Genomic DNA, 20,763 nt, shown 5'->3' on the forward strand with positions numbered 1-20,763 from the left:
ATTTAACCCCTTGATCACCAATACTGTTAACCCCTTACCTGCCAGTGTAATTTTTACAGTAACCGTGCATATTTTTAGCACTGATTACTATAGTAAGGTCACTGGTACCCCCAAAAGTTTAAAAAATGTCAGTTAGGGGTCCGATCCTTCCTCCGCAATGTCGTAGTCCCGCAAAAAAAAATAGTCCCGCAAAAAAAAAAAAAAAACGCAGATTCCTGCCATTACTAGTAAAAAAAAAAAAAAAGGACAAAAATATTTCCCGTAGTTAGTAAACGCAATAACTTTTGAGCAAACCAATCAAAAAAGGCTTATTGCGATTTTTTTTTACCAGAAACATGTAGCAGAAAACAAATTGGCCTAAAATATTAAAACATTTTGATTTTTACATTTTTTTTGAGAATTTCATATAAAAGAATGTGAAAATAGTTTTTTTTTTTTCGAAATTGTCGCTCTATTTTTTGTTTATGGCGCAAAAAAATAAAAAATTGCACAGGTGATCAAATACCACCAAAAGAAAGCTATTTGTGGGAAAAAAAGGAAGTCAATTTCGTTTGGATACAGCCTCGCACGACCAGTGCCGAATCGCAAAATAGGGCCTGGTCATTGAGCAGCCAAATCCTCCGGTCTGAAAGTGGTTAAATATTGTAGTAAAGAGCATTGTTTAGGTTAGTGTCGCCACAGCAAGCCATACTCAACAAGTGTGAATCTCTTTCCATCTAATTTTATAAAAGTTTTTTTTTTATGTAGATACCGAACGACATACAAAAGACACTCGCGTTACAAGTCATCAGAAAAGTGCTTGTATAGCCAGAGTGGGATTCAGCATATAAAAATTGCAGAATTTTAACCCAGGAGAAATAGGACCCAACAAGGAAGATACACTATGGGATTTATTTACTAAAGCTATAGAGAGCAAAATGAGTCACAATTCTGCAGAGAAACCAATCAGCTTTCAGGTTTTATTGATAAAGCTTAATTAATCAAGCTGAGGTTGGAAGCTGATTGATTTCTTTGCAGAATTGTGACAAATGTTGCCCTATCTAGCTCTAGTAAATCAACCATTATATTACCAAAAGTATTTACTGCCTTTACACGCACATGAACTTTAAAAGAGAAGTATGGGGTTTGGAGTTATTGCCCATTTATACTTACCTAGCTGGATGCAGCATCGGTCCAATGGCGCATCTGTCCCCCGGCGCCTCTGCACTGAGAACTGAGCAACGGAACACCACCGATCGCTCGGTTCTGATAGCTTCCCGATAAGAAAGCTGCAGACTATCAGTCAGCAGCTCTCTGCTCCCTCCTCACTATCTGGAGTGCTGGGCTGGAAAGGGGTGGGGAGCAGCCGGCTAAGGCTCTCAGCGGCTCGCTGAGAGGCTGAGCCGGGTGTTGGTCCAGGCACCTGGCAGATCCCGACTCCGTGGTTGTGATGATGCGGTGCATGGACCGACATCTGTGACGTCAGCAGAGAGCCTGCTCTCTGCTGTAAATGGGTCACAGGAGTGCAGAACGAACTGCACTCCTGTGATTCACAGGAGATGTACAGCCAAACAAGCTTTGGCCATACATCTACTTTAATGACATCCCAATCTTAGTCCGTAGGGTTCGATATTGAGTTGGCCCCCCCTTTGCAGCTATAACAGCTTCAACTCTTCTAGGAAGGCTGTCCACAAGGTTTAGGAGTGTCTATGGGAATGTTTGACCATTCTTCCAGAAGGGCATTTGTGAGGTCAGGCACTGATGTTAGACGAGAGGCCAAGCTCGCAGTCTCCACTCTAATTCATCCCTAAAGTATTCTATCGAGTTGAGGTCAGGACTATGTGCAGGCCAGTCAAATTCCTCCACCCCAAACTCGCTCATCAAGGTCTTTATGGACCTTGCTTTGTGCACTGGTCCAAATCATTTGGTGGAGAGGGAATATGGGGTGGGGTTATTTTTCAGGGGTTGGGCTTGGCCCCTTAGTTCTAGTCAAGGAAACTCTTAAGGTGCCAGCATAGCAAGATATTTTGGACAATTTCATGCTCCAAACTTTGCGGGAACAGTTTGGGGGTGGCCCTTCCCTGTTCCAACATGACTGCGCAACAAAGCAGAAAGCAAGGTCCCCCCTCTGTGTTGGCTTCATGGTTCCCTCAGCACAGCCCATCATGCAGGAGATGCGGTACGCAGGTCGGCACGGTACTCCACATTTTCTGGGATTGCCCTAATATCCTTTCCTTTTGGCAACAAGTCTTGCACTTAATAAAGCCTGATTCCCCTGTATGTGGAAACAACAGACCCCTCCTTCGCCCAATGGTTTGCCAGAATGAACGATATTGAGCACATGGAACAACTGAACACTGCCCTTAATACACGCTGGCTCCACTGGGACCTGTTCGGCTGTTCTGACGAACATCTTTCATACTTTTGATTAGTCTCACCATTATGGAAACAGCCCTTCTGCACCGTTGCCGACGCTGTGGTTCCCTCTCTTGCCCTATTCTCTTTATTTTCTCCCTTTCTCTCCCCCTTTACCTCTTCATCCCTCCTCCCCCCTTTTTTTATTTTCGTTTCTCTTCCCTGCTTAGATGCCCTAGGATGCCACATTTTCTGTCCAAATATGTTCAAAATGCTCTTGGTTTGCGTTTACTACCTGGGCATGACTGATTGGATGCACTGTTCATTTATTTTGTATTGCTTATGGTACATACACATTTGTCACCCTCTATGTCTTTCTATTAAGCTCAGCGAGCTACCAATCTACAATATGTTTAGCACAGTTGCACTTTTAAATATTCAGTCCGGCGGTTGATATTTCCTTTGTTTGGACTGAGATCACCATCGTTGTTATTTGAACATTATTTTCTGTTTATTCTTATATGAATTATTTTGCTCACTGTCACCATATTGATTAGACACCTTTTTGTGTATTTAATTTTCACATGTCAGCTATTTTTTAAGCACCACATATATTTGGATTAAGCACACATCACTTTGAGAAATATCCTTTTATTGCTTTTTATTATCACGTTTACTTGGATTGTACATATCATTACATCTGATTTTAGAAGTTCACTTACACATTCAGTGGTTTTTGGATTTATGTGATATTTAATGCTTTTTATGATCTTTGAGTAGTGATTGCTGAAGACATATAGAGTGGTCCACCTCATTTAGAGTTAAGCGCTGATTTTTTTGCTTTTACAATTATTGTGATACGTGGGGACACTATCAAATTAGCCGCTTGCTCGGAGGAGTTCCACGTCTGATTTCAGTTTCCGTTTGCAGTTTCCTTGATGTAGTTTACCTCTTTTTAGCGCATAAGTCAAATACACCATAATCTACAATATTTGTTTCTTCATGTTCCGCTCAGGTTCGTTGTCCTCATTCATTCTGCCAGCAGTTCTACTTGCTGTGGGAGCCTCCTATGCAAATCAGTACCATTTATTGTATGTTGGTTGTGAAAGGTCATAGTTTTAAATTGCCATTGACACACAGATTAATTTTAAAGGCCTATCTGTACTATGTTATAGCTCACAGTCACGTTTTTGTATTTTGACACATTCCACTAAATAAATATTTTTTTAAATAAATGCAAGAAAATTTGGGCCTGCCATTGTAGGCAACCTGCTCAGTGTTTGTTGCGTAGCTACTATGTTGAACCACTGGTATAGAAAGTGTGATTCCCAGAACCTAGGTAGTAGGTTTAGCCATCATCCCTGATAAACGTCTTGAAGAGGTTTGGTGCCTCAGGCCAAGAAAAGTGGGACTTTATGGGCTTAATAAGACAATATGTGTAAAATTATAACAATTTGATAATTTAAAAGAGAACAGAAAATAAAAATAACACTCTGTCATGTGTCTGGGTTATAGACCCATTGGTGATGGTGAAATAAGTTGAGAAATGAGTGACACGGTGATATGGTGACATATGAATATATCTCTCTGACATTCCATGCTTGAGGATTCAGCCTGGAGTCTGCAGAGAGGAGATATCCTGGTTTTCCTACGCGTTTCGGCTTACAAATACAGCGCCTTTATCAAGGAAGATTGTTCACCATATCTGTAAGTATAGTAGGTAAAAAATCAAATAAAAAATCTGAGGAAGGGGGCTTGACTCCAGAAACGCGTTAACGGTCCTGACTTCAAGGACATGTTCCTGTTCATGTATGGTGGATTCTTGCAACACGCTTTTATTATCTTCATGTCTGTGAGTATGCATTTGGCATTTTAGTAAAATTACTAACAGTGACCACGGGTAATGCACTAAGTGTTTGCGCCTCCTTTCTCTCTTTTTTTTAGGTAAAAAATCAAACCTATGCATTCCATGGGTAAATTCCCCTTAGTGGCATGGTTTGAATACATACTTGGATAATTGTGTGCCTGATCCTGGATAGCTTGCTTCAGATCTTTATTTTCACACTAGGAATCGGTATGGCTGCTGCTGTAGAGGTATATGGTACAGTGAGGATATTAAGTACTGACTTCCTTGGAGTAAAAAATAAATATAGTGTATGGTATTAATATTTGGTATTTATTACTTACTCGCAGCGTAATCGCTTGAAAATAAAGAGAGGGTCAATCCCAGTCAAATTCGGGTTTTCCCTGTTGTGATTAAATAATAAGGTAAAAAAATAGTGAAGCCAAGGTTTCAAAGGAAGGAAAGTATGTTTATTTTAGGGTAAAAAGTCATAATACAAGAAGGGATCTGTATTATAGACTTGTAACCAACTCACTGTTAGGAATGTGTATAGCAGGATCCAGGGAGAGGGTCTAGTGGCAGCAAGTCCTGTAGGTCTGCCTCGCTCCCTCGTCAAGAGGAAAGTGGCATCCTGTTTCAATTCCCCGGCCTTTTATTGCAGCTCGCGCATGCAGAGTGAGAGGCGCAACGTGATGCCACGTCTCAAAGCCCGACTTCCGGGTCTGTGTGTGGGAGGAGCGTGCGTCAGCCGGAGCTGCGCTCGCACCCTGTTAGAAAAATAGGTGAATTTGCTGCAATGGGCCGCCGACACAGATGTGGAGAACGATCACCCTAGTGGGTGATCACAGAGGGGATAAGGGGATATATCACCCTCTGTTTTTCTCCTAGTACCCCCGGTTTGGTAATACCAGGGTTACCTGTGCCGGGTGTGATTAAAGGATCAAGCAAGGATTTATATGGTGTAGGCAAAAAAATATTTGGAAAGAAATACATATAATAAGTGACAATAAGTGACAGTGACACACTGTTAAACAATATGTGGAGATATAATACTAGAATAATTGCACATATATTATAATATATATTATGTACAAATATTGTTGTATTGTATCTCTACATATTTAACAATGTGTCACTGTCACTTATTATATATATTTCTTTCCAACTATTTTTTTGCCTGCACCATATAAATCCTTGCTTGATCCAGAATATTTGCCGAGGACGCCTCCCCAACCGGACAGGCTGGCATCCGGGGTGACCACTGTTCAATACAGGGGGTGGAACCAGAGACTGCGGATTCTTGTCCCATTTGGCCAGAATCTCGCTTCCAGAGACCTCGTATGGAACTGTGCAAATGAAACCGCTTCGAAGGTAGACACTATCAGGCCCAGCACTCGCATGCGAGTCCGGGGAGATGAACATCAGATTGACAGCAGGAGACAAATTGCAGCCTGTAGTTTGTCCAGAGGAAGGAGCACTCTAGCAAATGCTGAGTCCAGAGTCAGACCCAAATAGTCCAGCTTGTGGATGGAACCAGAACAGACTTCTGAAAATTCAGAATTCAGCCAAACTCCCTCAAGCCCGTATGGCGATTCCCAGGTTTTCCACCAGAGCAGTAGGAGACTCTGCTCACAGTAGGATGACGCCCACGTAGCCCAGTACTGCAATCCCCCATTGGCAAAACAATGCAAGCACCGGAGCCAACACTTTCATAAAGACCCAAGGAGCAGAGGCGAGACCAAAAAGTAACGCCATAAACTGAATGCTCCTCTCCCACGGCAAATTGGAGGAAGCGCTGGAGACCGACACATATTGAAATGTGAAGGTAAGCGTCCTTGAGGTGTCAATGAAGGCAAGAAAATCCCCCTGATGCAGGGATACCACCATCGTGTGAACCGACTCCATTCTGCACCCGCACAAAGCAGTTCAGCACCTTGAGGTTCAGAATTGGACCCACCTGCCTTCCTTCCCGGGGACTGTAAACAGGTTTGGGTAAAACCCCTGAACACGTTCTGAAGTCGGAACCGGGACTATCACCCACAAAGAAAAGGTTTTGCACCGCCCCAAAGAGGCTGTAAGCGGACAGGGGACAGTCGCACGTCAGAAGGAAGAACCTTACCGGAGGGTAACACAAAGAGGATAGGACCCCCTAGGTGGGACTATAGCGGGTAATGACTCCAAAATGTATCAAAAAAATATAAATTTTATTACATAATATAGATACAATGAACAAACATGTTCAAATACATAGCGTAACCTTAAAATAATGACTAAACAAAGAGTTGATGTGACAATCTTGGCTTGGAAGAACCTTGAATTGGTCCAAAAGACCCTACGCATTTCGATAGGGGTCTTAGACCATAGTTCCATTATACACAATCTATGATAAAAAAACAAACATGTTCAAGAAACATTGTCGTTCTTTTGCTTTGCACAATTGTATAGGTTGCCACACATTCACATATCTTTTGAAACATAGATGTACATACCATAAGATCATTCACATTCATTTTGAAAGGTTGCCTAGGATAAAAGCATTAACTGTCCAACCAGCCGAAAGGAGTATGCCACAGATTGGCCCAACTGCCACACTGCCTGCCCCTTCTTGCATTCTTTCATGATAACAAACCATTATACATCACAATATCGTACACAAGGTATACTGTATGTTCGTATAGTGTATTCTCCAGGTTGATGCTTCGTTTCATCTTGTCTCCCTTATATAGCTCCCGGTCCGCCTACATGTCAGTCTTCCCCGTTGACTCGTAGTGAGTGTGGAGTGGGAGGAGTCCTCGGGAGGGCGGACCGCCTTGACGTCACCCGGCGCATGTAGGCCACCCACCCGGGCATCTTTATGTCATCGGTGATGGGTGGCGATTGTGGGATGCGGCAGGGCAGCCTGTTTGACCGCCGCCTCCCAGCTTCATGCGCCAGTGGGAGAGCGGTGCCAATCGAGGTCCCATTCCTCCAGTCCATGGGATCGTCATGGCAACGGATCGAACGCTGTTCGGACCTGTTATGGCAACTGACTCCTATTGGATGGGGGGCACACATGGGGCCGCCCTCAGCACCGCCCACCCCGGGGGCCCACCCAGACACAGCTGTTCCCATTCAGGCTCACTAACCTACACACATAAAGCTGGATGCCTCATTGCAATTGAGACATCCCATCTAGGAGGATCACACAGGCACGGCGCTTCTGTTTGTCAAGGAAAGGTAAAGATAGCTCTATTGTTTTAGATATCCATGATTCCTTCACAAAGTTATACATAATGATTGAGTGGCTCATCTATGTCTCTTCTTTAAGAGCAGATGGTCATCGTCCTAATACTCTACTGAAAGGACATATATTGAATATTGCCTTCACCTGACATACAGAGCCTAAAGTGCAGATCCCTGAATCTTTATTCGGTTACTTTCAAATAGAAAGGCGAGTGTATATGGTCACCAGATACTCATCATTTTTTTTGAAATAGCAACGAACCTTGAGTTGTTCTGAAGTTGTAAACCACTATAACTACGAACCCATCTGTAAACCATACATTTTGTCATATATACCTGTAAATTAAAGTAGGAACCTAAAAATGACACTTATAGGTGTGGAACAGCTATTGGTTTGTTTGCACGTCCTTTGACAGTTTGCCAAAACCTTTTTTCTTACACATATACACATCTTTTCTGATTATTTCAGCTTTAAGAAATTGCAAGTTTGAGCCTGGATCTCTCCTGTGTCACCACGTTTGGACCCCATGTGAAGTCCTGGTGTTATCGCCCCCCCCCCCTCTTTCTGCTCGCACTCACTGCTCACACTTGGAACATCGACACCTCTGTCATTGGGGTGCATGGTGAGGGGCAGGCAGTGTGGCAGTTGGGCCAATCTGTGGCATACTCCTTTCGGCTGGTTGGATAGTTAATGCTTTTATCCTAGGCGACCTTTCAAAATGAATGTGACTGATATTATGGTATGTACATCTATGTTTCAAAAGATATGTGAATGTGTGGCAACCTATACAATGGTGCAAAGCAAAAGAACGACAATGTTTCTTGAACATGTTTGTTTTTTATCATAGATTGTGTATAATGGAACTATGGTCCAAGACCCCTGAGGAAGAGATTGTATATGTTTTATCGAAACGCGTTGGATCTTTTGGACCAATTCAAGGTTCTTCAAAGCCAAGATTGTCACATCAACTCTTTGTTTAGTCACCATTATTTTAAGGTTACGCTATGTATTTGAACATGTTTGTTCATTGTACCTATATTATATAATAAAATTTATATTTTTTGATACATTTTGGAGTCATTACCCGCTATAGTCCCACCTAGGGGATCCTATCCTCTTTGTGTTACTACTTAGTTTAGGGATGAGGGTTTTTTAACTCCTTTTATCCTTCTCCTTTGAACCCAACCTCCACACAAATTTGTCCTTACCGGAGGGTAAGAACGAAACTCAAACTTGTAGCCAGACCGAACCTGTACCAGGGGAGTCCACAGGCCCTGGAACAAGCAAAGACGTCCCCCCACCCCAGATACGGGTGAGTGCACCTTCCTGCTGAAGAGGACTTGTCCGTGTGTCTGGAGAAGCCGCTCTGGACTTGCCAGACAAAGTTCCCTTAGATCCTCCAGAGGAGGCCCCAAAGGGCTCTAATCCCTTGTCAGTCAACCCTGAGGGATGAAACAACTTCCTATGAGCCGAGAAGAAGGGCCAACGTCTACAATGAGGGTCCTTGCCCTCAGTAGCGGGTGGAAGAAAGGTATTCTTCCCCTCTGTGAGACCTTTAACGTCATCCAGGGTAGCACCAAACAGGCAATCTGCTCAAAAGGAAAGATCAGTCAAGGCCTTGTTAAAAGTCTGGTCCGCAGACCAGCATTTGAGTCAAAGTCACGCCGAAGGGACCACTGCCGAAACACTAGGGGAGCCGCATCCAAAGAGGCACCACAGATAAACTGCAGCCCCTGGACCAGCTGGTCCGTCAGCTCAGCAAAGGCAGGGGGGGGGAAGTACTCCCCCCTCCTGGTCACAATGTAAAAGCTTAGCACACTCGGACAGAGTCTGGGACACAAGGGCAATGGTGAATATCGGTCTCAGTGACGATCCAGCCAGGGTGTACATATTGCGGGCCACAGCCTCTGCCTTCCTGTCAGCCGGGTTCTTAAAGGCCGGGGACTCTACAACCGGAATCATGGTTGCCTTGCTTAATCTGGAAACCAGAGGGTCCACCACCGGTAGAACAATCCACTTCTTAAGAAGGGACTCCTCATATGAGTATTGCCTAGCAACTCGCTTAGGGACCCTAAGGGGACACTTTGGTTGTTATCTACTCTTCAGTGAAAATTCTGTCAAAATAGGAGGGGGAAGGGAACTCCTTTGCCACTCAGGATAGGTTGCGAGTGCTAAATGGAACCTGCGCCTGTCGCAGCTGCGTCCTCCAACTTAAATCTCAAGCACAGATACGTCAGTGTGCTTTTTCGTGCATGGTTGCAGAAGCAGAGGAATCATCCTCACTATCTGAGGATTCAGGCTCGTGGGATTCAGGATCGGAGGAGACAGATGAGGCAGGGGAAGGCAGAGGGCGCTTTTATGACAGACCGTCGCCCAAAATCCACATCCACCTGGGACACAAGGGACTCAAGGACTGCCGTCAGTGTGCTGATGGATGGGTGTGCCCCAAAGCCCCAGAGAGGGTATCAGGTGGGGATATGTGCTGCAAAGACTACATCACCAGGGGAACCCCACAAAAAAACACTGCTAAGGGACAACCCCCACCGCTCTGGCAGCACCACCCAGTTGCAAGGGACAGACCACCAATCGATCCTCAGCAGAGAGGGAAAGGACTCCACCAGACTCACCACCTCGCAGAAACCAGGCGCCTCAGCCACCAGGAGAATCTGCACTGCACGAGCAGCAATCCGGAAACGAAAGGATCCAGGAGTCATCGCCAGGGGAGGAGGAGCTCCCACCGCTGAAATCGCTGCCCAGAGCGCTTCACTGTCATGGCCCCTGCTATTTTCAATAGCAAACCACTGCAAAATGGCCACTGGACTACACAAACATGGCCGACGTGCATTGAAGCACACAGGCTACAAGAAAATGATGGCACCACGAGGCTCCCAGGGACCCAGGAGGGATCCCTAGGCCTAAAGGACAGGCCCAGGCAGTACTGGGGGCCCTGGCAGGAGCCCCCACCAGGTACAACCCCCCCCCCGCAAAGCCGATCGTTCAGTCGTCTGCGCACCCCCCCACCCCAGGAGGTGGCCAGACAACCCACACAGCCCCAGCCTAAGTGGAGGGGGGGAGACAGGATGGGAGACAGATGATGGGGGTGCCTTATGGGAAGGAGGGGAATCCGAGAGTCCGACCATCCCAAGAAGGGGCCCACGTCCACCCCAAAACCCTCCAGGGGGAGGGGGGGCACAGCTACTCACCATACCAGGAACCAGGCGGGCACCACTCCATACAGAATCCCTTGCTTTCGGAATGGGGGGGGGGGCGGTCGGCCAGGAGGAATGCTGTGACTCTGGCCGAGACCCAGTTTTATGCGACCTCGTGAGGCGATTAACTCGCAGGCCAGCCCCGTACAGTAGGGCTATGTCATGGCCGACCTAACGCAGAGCTGAGATCTATGCACGCTTGCTGGCCTGACTGGGGAGACCATTAGATCTAGATTATCCAGCCCGTCGCCCAGTCCAGCAGTTGATTGTAGATCTCACAGGAAAAAACTAGCAGAAAAATTTCTATCTAAAAAAAGAAAAAATTACCAGGACCACAGATCCCAGTAGGGAACTAGGTCCTTACTGCTGACAATGCAGAAAAATAAAACAGAGTACCTATAGCAGAGAGGGGGAGTATACCCCCTGGGACTGCCCATAGGCGTAGCCAGACTTTATTTCTGCCTAGTGTCCTACTCCTGTAGGGGGCAGTATAACGCAATGGTTATGAATGGTTATGAAGATCAGGCTCTGTGCCCGTCAATGAACGAAAGCAGAGTGGCCATCGGGGATGGAGAGTGTCAATCTGACACAGTCCATCCCTGATAAAGGTAAAGAGCCAATGAAATTGGCTCTTTACCACGTGACCGGCGGTGTCCAATCACAGCCGGTCACAGAATGTCAACAAACCACGGTAACTAGCAGTTACCGGGCTCTCTTCCTCACACACCGATCCTGTGTGAGGAAGAGATTGCGGTAACAGCTAGTTACGGATTACAGTGCACACCAAACACACTGATTGCCACCCCCCCAATAAAGAGGACCTGTCACTAGCCTGTCAAAGCACCTGTCACCAGCCCATCAGAGTACCTGTCAAAAACCCTCAGACTATCTGCAGACAGATACCCTGATGGGCTGCAGACAGGTACCCGAGTACCTGTCTCCAGAGCGCCCGAGTACCTGTCTGCAGCCCACCAGAGTGCCCGAGTACCTGTCTGCAGCCCACCAGAGTGCCCGAGTACCTGTCTGCAGCCCACCAGAGTGCCCGAGTACCTGTCTGCAGCCCACCAGAGTGCCCGGGTACCTGTCTGCAGCCCAGAGTGCCCAAATACCTGTCTCTAGCCCAGAGTGCTCGAGTACCTGTCTCCAGCCCACAGTGCCCGACAGCCCAACAGAGTACCCGAGTACCTTTCTGAAGCCGATCAGTGTACTTAAGTACCTGTGTTTGCTTTCCAAAATGGGGTCATTTTGTCGGTAATTCCATTGTCCTTGTGCTCCAGGGCCTTCAAAAGTGTGATAGGTCGTTAGGAAATTATATGTGTAATTTATGCTTGTAGAACACCTGACAGTGCTCCTTGTATGTTGGGCCTCTGTATGTGGCCAGGCTGTGCAAAAGTCTAACACATGTGGTATTGCCATACTCAGGAGTAGCAGAATGTATTTTGGGGTGTAATTGCATGTATGCATATACTGTGTGTGAGAAATAACTTATGACAATTTTGTGTCAAAAAAAAAAAAATGTATTTCTTCATTTTCCCAAGAACTGAGGAAAAAATTACAAATTCAAAAAACTCACCATGCCTCTTACTAAATACCCTGGAATGTCTACTTTCCAAAAAGGGGTCATTTGGGGTGTATTTGTACTGTCCTGACATTTCAGCGCCTCAAGAAATGAGATAGGCCGTCGGTACATCAGGTGTGATCAATTTTCAATGATTGGCACCATAGCCTGTAGACTCTAACTTTCACACAGTCTAAATAATATCCACTAATTTGAGTTATTTTTACCAAAGATATGTAGCGGTATAAATTTTGGCACAAATTAAAAAAAAATTACTTATTTGCAAATTTTATAACAAATTTTTTTTTTTTTTCAAAATTGTCCCTCTTTTTTCACTTACAGCGCAAAAAATAAAAAAAACCCAGTGGCGATTAAATACTACCAAAAGAAAGCTCTATTTTTGTGAAAAAAAATGATAAAAAATTTGATTGGGTACAGCGATGTATGAATGAGTAATTGTCATTCAAAGTGTGAGAGGAAGGGGGTGAAAGTGCCCTGTATTGAAGTGGTTAAAGCGGAGTTCCGGGCACAGAAGTCAATTTTCAATAAGCATACCACCGGGACAGTCAGGGCTAGCACATTCCACAATAGCTAGCCTCTGATCTGTCCCGGTTCGCACTTACCTTTTAGAAGAAATACTTAGTTATAAAATTTCTTCCACAGCGTTTCCATCTCTCTTGTGGGCAGCCGAAGCCGGCGCGGTCCTCTTCTGTGTCTTCTTCCGCGTCTTCTTGTCCCAGAATGCGCCTGCACCGGCCCCTCTCGTCACTTCCGGTGCGGCGCCGCATTCCTAAACAGCTTCTGGGCATGCCCAGGAGCTGTTTAGCAGGGGAATGCGGCGTCGCCCGGAAATGACGAGCGGGGCCGGTGCCGTCGCATTGATTCCTGGGAGCTATGATGTTCAGCTCCCAGGAATCATAGCGAGACAGGAAGTGACGGGGTGAGCCGCGGCTCCAAGGGAGGAAGTACTGTGAGGTGAGTATTTACAATCTTCAATTAAAAGGTGAGTGAACAAAAAAAAAATAAAAAATAACTATCCAATTCCTTTTCAGGTCAGGTCTACCTAGCGGAGGGGCACAAAAAAAAAATAGTTTTTGTGCCCGGAACTCCGCTTTAAGCTAAAGTTGGGATGGGTTAGATGTTCTGTCAAAATGTAAATGCTTTCTCAATCCCTGGTAAACTGCTTCTTTCAGATTTGAAATGCTGTGACCCCAAGGGGAGGGGGGAGGGGGAATTTATTTTCCTGTTTAATCTGACACTTAACTAGACAAACAGAGAAGCAACCTTGAGGGGACAAAGACAGCAAAAAAATATCCTGAGAGATGTATTTTTTTATGCTGTCTGTCAATATGTTGGGGGAAGGATTTTCTTTCACTTCCTGTTCTTTTTGACACCTCAAGACTTCCCTACTCCAGCCAAAACTGAAAAAAAAAAACCACTTTGGCTAGAGTTGGACCTTAAGGTTTGCCTCATCTTTCTCATCTGTTCTGCAGACTAAATAAGCACTTTAAAAACTACTTAGGAGAAAATAATAAGAATAAATAAGAGAACTATATTTCTATTTCAGTGGTGAAAAACAAAATCATGTACTACGTGATCCAGCTTTATTTCAGAAATAAATGGACATCATTCTCAGTACTTTCAAATCATGTGGGTGGGGAAGCGGTTATTCACTGTCATACTTTAAAACATTGCAACACACTTACTTGCTTGTAATAGGTTTCATACAACGGATTACCACAGGAGAGCTGCAGAGGAATGAAAAACGAGAAAAATACATAAGTATCAAAAAGGATAAAAGCTTTTCAAAGTTAAAGTGATTGTAAGTTCATTTATTTTTATTTTTTTAAACAAACACGTTATACCTGCCCTGTGCAAGGGTTTTGCACAGAGCAACCCCGATCCTCCTCTACTGGGGTGCCCCAGCGGCGCTCCTGGCTCCTCCTCTTCATCAGATGCCCCCACGGAGAGCCGCATTCCATGGGGTCACCCATGCAGGCGCGCTCACGAGTCCCGTTGCTGCGTCCATTGACACAGACAGCAGGACTCGGCCCAGCCCTCCACTCCAGTGTCACTGGATTTGATTGACAGCAGAGGGAGCCAAAGACTCCTGCTGCTATCAATTTATCCAATGAGGACCGAGACTGCGGCTGTAGTTGCTGGCTCGTGCTCGTCGAGTTCAGATAAGAAAAAGGAGGGATCTGGGGGGCAGTTTAACCACAGAAGGTTTTGCCCCCTAATGCATAGAATGCATTAAGGTGAAAAACCATGAGACTGTACAACCCCTTTAAATTAAACCTGTAGTTATGCTTTGAGTTCCGGTTCACATATATGCGATGCGGGAACCCTGCAAATCCACTGCGAGTTCCCGCATCGTATTCAATTCAACTCGCAGGCAGTTCACACTGCCATATGCAAATCGCTGGGGGTCTGGCGATCTGATTTTGGAGCGGACCCAAAAAAGGTCCTGTGCCAGTTGTGTCCGAATGCGATGCGAATTCAGCTATACAATCTGTATGGCTGAATTTGCATCGCACAGACATCGCATGTGATTTTCAGAGCAGAGCGTTCCGAATCACATGCAATGTCTGTCATCGCACATATGTGAACCAGGACTTCCTTTTTTTTTTTTTTCTTTTTAAAAACCTATTTAGATTTTTCACATATGAACTTGCAGCAAAAAGTACAAAAGATATCTCACACCTTTCTGCCTGTATAATGAGGCAAAAGGACTTTTTTTTAGGTATTAAACAGTGATTAGGTAAGCACAAAGTTCAGTACCGTCACATTTCTGGATATGTTTTTACAATATACAAAAAAAGATGATAGGATCACAGATGTTTCCTCCAGATAAGATGATCCTAGTAAAAACCAGACCACCAGTCAGTGGAAAATTATCAGCAGTACTGATGACCTGCAGTGTGCATGAATTGCAGTAACATAAAAAGTGATCATGTTTCACCCATCAACACATATCAATTAAAGGGTTTCTTCACATCAAAGTGGTTGTAAAGCTCAGACATAAAATATAAGCAAAGCATATTCCTCTGTAGTGTGTCTCAATCCAGAGCATTAAGTGTAATTTCTGTCAGCAGTCTCATTCCTCTGCTATCAGCATGAACCACCTCTGATAAGTTTTCCTGACACCAAGAGAGAAATGGTGACAGGGAGGGCACAGCTTGTGATTGACATCCTCAGCTCTGTTACTGAGTGTATCTTCAGCTCTCCGCCCTTCTTTTCAGAGCTGAGAGAGAAAAGATGGCTGCAGGTCTAACATTAAAACTATGGTAATAAAAATGTAACTGTTAAAAATAGAAACGTATTACTTAAATTCAATGAAGAACACATTTGAATAAAGTAAGGAACTCACACACTAAAACTGCAGCAAATATGTATAAACCTTTACTTTACAGGACAGGCCTTTGGAAATGTCATAATTGTAGTAGATATGGACAGGCCTTGAGAGAATTCAAACATCTTATCTGGAGATGTCCCAAGGTGATAAGGTATTGAGAGGATGTTGCTCATCAAGTATCTAAACTCAAAACCAAAAGCGTAAAATATTGCAACTTATGGTCTTTGGTGTGGCGGGAACATTAGTTTTAATTTTTTGTGTTTCTTTAACTTTATTTTCACCAGCTCATCCTGCAAATACCACACTTCCTGTCCCAGGTTGACTTTGTTTCTCCTCCACTGATCTCCTGAGAGAGCCATGGTTGTCACCCTAGGCTGCTCTGCTGATACAGACAAAAAAACATGTCCAGATCCCTTCTTTTACTCTATGGGGGCAGGGCAATTGGTAGTTTACATAATATGTAGGTAAGAAGGAAGACCGTCTTCAGTGCAGGAAGTGACAAGGACAAAATCAACAGATACTTTCGGTATTTGCTGAAAATGTTCTAAGCTTCAAGTGTTTGTTACCCCATTTCATATTCCTGATTAGTGCCTGCTGTACCATGTATTTGTATGAGAATGTATTCTGTTCTCTTTGTATTGCTTCCTACGTGTGATTCCCCGGTGTTCCTGCCAGTCCCTCTGGTTTCCTATTACAAACTGACCACACTAAGCAGGAGAACACACCATGATTAGTTCTCTAGCTATGCCGGGAATTTAGCCTGCTCTTCTCCAATGATCAGACTTGTCCTGACACATCCCCGCTGCACAGACAGTCACTGGGAAGATCAGTGCACTGTTTCTCCTCCCCCCTGCTCTTATGCAGCTGGAAATGTGGGGGAAACGAGGGAATGTAATTAATTATAAAAAAAAAAAAAAAAAAGGGGGGGGGGGAGGTATTTATAATGTTTTTTTTTTTTTTATATCTATACACAAATGTTTTACCTTTCATTTGTATTTTAAATTGAATGGGTTGTTTTACAAGGTGATCATTTACGATAAATCAAAAAAAAAAAAAAACGAAGGCAAATCAGCACATCTAAGGTCTGTAAGCTGCAAAATGTTTCATTTTTGTTAACGAGTTTAGCCATATTTTAATATTTGAAAAAAATTTTGTGTGTAATCCATATACAGTATATATGCTTTGGAGGTATTTACAGGTTCTAGCAAATCAAGTTAATGGGAGATAGGGCTAAGTGCAAAACAGTTTTTGGACTAGAAAATTCATTGCACAAAAGTAGATTTTGCCTTTATCAGTGGGGCAATAGATATCAGAAGTTAATTACAATTTGAAATTAGAGGAGCAGCTGTTTTTTTTAGCATTAAATGCTTTTTATAAGATTTGTGCGGAATGACTTTAGGTGCCAGGTTTGGGTAGGTTGGCAAAATATTTCATATGAAAAAAAAAAGTGTTTGTTCAAGAGGGATAGGCTAGGTTAGAACGTGTAATGTTTTTAAATATGCTTTGTTGGGTCAAGTTTGATATTTTTGTTCTTTATTTTTTTTTTTTTTTTTTTTTTTAACGAAGTTTGCTGCTTTTGTATAGTGCATGAGCTTGTTAGGAAAAAAAAGACACATACATACATATATATTATTTATACAGAGAGGAAAAAATCATCAATATTTTTTTAGGTGGAAAATAGAATACAAAAAATAGAATACAAGTTTAACACTGTATAAAAAAAATCACAGAACAAGGTTACAGTATGTATATTCAGTAGTGGACAGCACTGTTTGTCATCTGTACAAATAAGCTTTGTGAGCTGGCAGCTGTTATGTCCAGGGTAACTTGCACTCTGTTGGGCATACAGAGGCATGGCTTAGGGAGTAGAAAAGAAAGGAGGTACAGTTGCCATTTATGTAAATAATAGCATAGAACCAACATTCACTCAGAAAACAAATGAACTAATTGAATCCCTCTGGGTCTACCTACAAACCAGAGCTAAATCTGCCTTTAGAAAGGGGGTGATTGATAAGAGAACTCAAAACGGGCAAACAAACAAAAGTAGGGAAATGTTGGAGGCAGTTAGTGAAATTCCCAACCAGAGATCATATTCTAGAAATGGTAATAATGAAAGAGAAGGGAAATCGATTGATGCTGAGCATAGAGACAATTTGGGTTCTGGTGGTTATCAATCTCTGTTTTTAATGTAAATTAAAAAAAAATGAAAACAAAGTTTTAGATTTCAACAGGAATTACTTTTGCTAAAAAAAAAAAAGGGGATTTTCTAAGAAAACAATTTAAAGGTTGAAGTAAAAACGGCAGAGCCATATTTTAGTGTTTACCACCCTTGAAGTAAGCAGAGTTGGTCAAGTCAAACAAGTAAAAGAAAGAAAGAAAAATCATTATGGCTTGAGGTAAGCAGGACAGTAAAGGGGAAAAATATATAGTAGACAAACTGGATATGAGGAAACAAATGGGCATATTTACAAAACTTTCACTGGTGGTGAATCTAAACACTGCCATTTAAAAAATATGTGCACCTGCGAATATCACCTGCAATGTTTGGTAACTGCCAGATTCACAGCTTTAAAAATATGCCCCCTAATACAGTGGATAGAGAAGTGTATAAAGGATACAAATATAAGTGTAGCTTAAAATGCTTATAAACCTTCATTGTTATTGTGTTTTTAATTAAAATAAACAAAACATGTTACCTCCCCTTCTGGAGTCACCCACCAGTGCTCTCCACTCCTCCTTTAATGTAGGTGCCCCAATAGCAAGCCATGTGCTGTGCAGGCACACTCTCAAGCCAAGCTGTGTGTTCATGCAACCACACCGCCCCTCACAGAATTTGACCGACAGCAGCAGGAGCCTATGACTCCCCACTGCTCTCAGAGTAAGTGAAGGGAGAAGACCTGCAGCCAGGCCAATGGTGGTTTGTTGACAGACTCAGATAAGTGTTTGGGGGAGGAGGGGGGGGGGGGGTGTGACTGGGCCCTAAACAATTTTTTGACTATCTCACTATGTTTTGGACCAGGGTGGTGACAGACATCTTGATTTCAACAAGGCATATGGTAAAGTTCTACATATATCCTATTATAAAAGATGTACAAGCCAAGACTTCAGCATATCTAAAACAAAATATTATATTGCAGCTTACGGGTCCTAAGGTGTGCTGGCTTAATTAGGTGGCTTTAAACTGCCCCTATGCATCGCATACTAGCCCATTATGTGAAACTTACCTGAAAACGAAGCATTCCAGCAATGGTATGTCTTCGCAGAAGGGCGCTTCCATCTACACACGTCTTGCTTCCAGGTTTGCGGAATCCGCCTCACGGCACAGGGCTCTGAAGTAACGGCACGGGTGGCCATTCCTTTAGAGCGCATGTGCCAGTGATGTCACTGGCTGCATGTACACTAAATATCTCCTAAACGTTGCATGTTAAGGAGATATTTACACTACCTATAGGTGAGCCATATATATAAGCTTACCTAAAGGTAAAATTTAACGTTGGAAGTTTACTTCCAGTTTAAGAACCCCCTCCTCAGCATTTCTAGGTGGCACGGTCATCTTGAGTTAGGGCAGATGATTCATGCTGCATTTATTTCCTGATATCCACCATTCCTTATCTCAGGCATCCAGGTGGGTTTTGCTCAGAAAGACCCTTGGGCTGCTAGAAAGTGTATCTTGTGCCTGCTGCTCTGAGTGCTGGCTGGAAAGGAGGCTGCCAAAAGGTCCAGACAATGACAGATGAGAGTTAAGGCTAATTTTACATGTAGGTGTTTTGGGGCGTTTCTGGGGAGTTTTTCTGCTCTAGGAACAGCTCAAAAAACACCCAACAAGACAAATTCTATTCATTTCAATGGCCCCTGTTCACATCTGATCGTTTTGACATTTTAAGCAAAACGCCCAACGCTCAAAAAAGTACATGAGCTTCTTTTTGGGCAGATTACAGGCGTTTTTATTTTTTTCCATTGGTTACTAGTCAACCTAAAAACGCATGCACAAAAACGCCTGTAAAACGCCTGAAAAAACGCCCATAAAAATGCTTGAAAAAACGCCTGTAAATAGCAACGCCAAGATGTGAACGCCTGCTGTGTGTAGGCAAGTGGCAGCCTCAGCCTGGACCCCACCAGGCCATGCCTCCAATGTGTTTCACTCTACCAGAGTGGACATTTGTTTTATTATATTCTTCTAAGTTTTCCTTACTATTTAGTTAGGCCTTGCTAGTTAATGTATTTGTAAAAAATAGGCTGCCAAACACTGGTGATCTTTGCTCTCTTTATGTTGTTCAGATAGATTTCCACTCCTCAAAGGCTGTCACCCCTGACCTAAATCAATAAGCTATGATAAAACAATATTATTGTAAAGAGCTCAGATTTAAAACACGCAAATTACGTGTATTTGTGACTAATCAGAAATTAACGAATTAGCTATAAATTATATTCAGTACACATCAATGCCTCCCAAGGTGCCCAGTGCATAAATTAATACCCAATGATAGCCATAAATATATATAACATCACAATTTATTGTGTCACAGTTCAAAGAAGTGCTTAAAAGGTAAGTGATAGTGCTCTTCCAATACCCTCTGATTGCTGTTGCTTTCCTGGGTGCACCCTAATGCAGTGCTCACCCACCAAAAACAGTTGACCTCCTATAGTATTAAGCAGGTCAGAATGCACTTATGATGTACCAAGACTGATCTCTCCAACTTGCTCAACCACTCCAGGGAGATCTCGGAACGCTGCCACCTTCTTATGATCAGTCAGACATAGGGACACAAATCCAAGATACTATCATTGCACAACACGTTTTATTAAAAAAAAAAAAAGCTATTTTTCTTTATTTTGGGCAGAGTAGGGCAGGGTTCAACAACCTTTTGCATTTTCATCTTCACATTTACAATCTTTAGACAACCAGCATGCCAGCTCGCTGTAGTCTAAATTTTAAATTTATGCACTCATAATTGTATTGCTAATGGCAAGTTAAAACTCAATAGTTATAAATAGTTAATGAGTTCAGCCTGCCATTATTAGGAAAAATATAAGTGCAAATCTGAACTGGTGCACACAAAACATGTTCAGCTCTAATGTATAAACCTCAGATCTCAAATCAGCACCAATGCATACACTTCAGACCTAAGATCAGCCCCGATGGCAGAGCCATTGGCTCCTACTGCTGTCAATCAAATCCAGTAAGCAGGGAGCGGGGGGTGGGGAAGAGCCACACTGTGTCATCGATAGAGCCCGCATGAG

General features: G+C 43.4%; 1 protein-coding gene across 4 annotated transcripts in view; it reads right to left on the reverse strand.

The window, feature by feature from the left end:
• Positions 1-20,763, reverse strand: part of EPS15L1 (epidermal growth factor receptor pathway substrate 15 like 1) — a 354,413-nt gene that overhangs the window by 304,438 nt on the left and 29,212 nt on the right. For all 4 annotated transcript variants that reach the window (XM_082248118.1, XM_082248120.1, XM_082248119.1 and 1 more), the window contains exon 2: positions 13,874-13,915. In XM_082248118.1, coding sequence (XP_082104244.1) covers positions 13,874-13,915 — 42 coding nt within the window. The remainder of the gene's footprint in view (positions 1-13,873; positions 13,916-20,763) is intronic.

The sequence above is a fragment of the Pelophylax lessonae genome (genome assembly GCF_965119305.1).
Source record: "Pelophylax lessonae genome assembly, chromosome: 1".
In the NCBI taxonomy this organism is placed as follows: domain Eukaryota; kingdom Metazoa; phylum Chordata; class Amphibia; order Anura; family Ranidae; genus Pelophylax; species Pelophylax lessonae.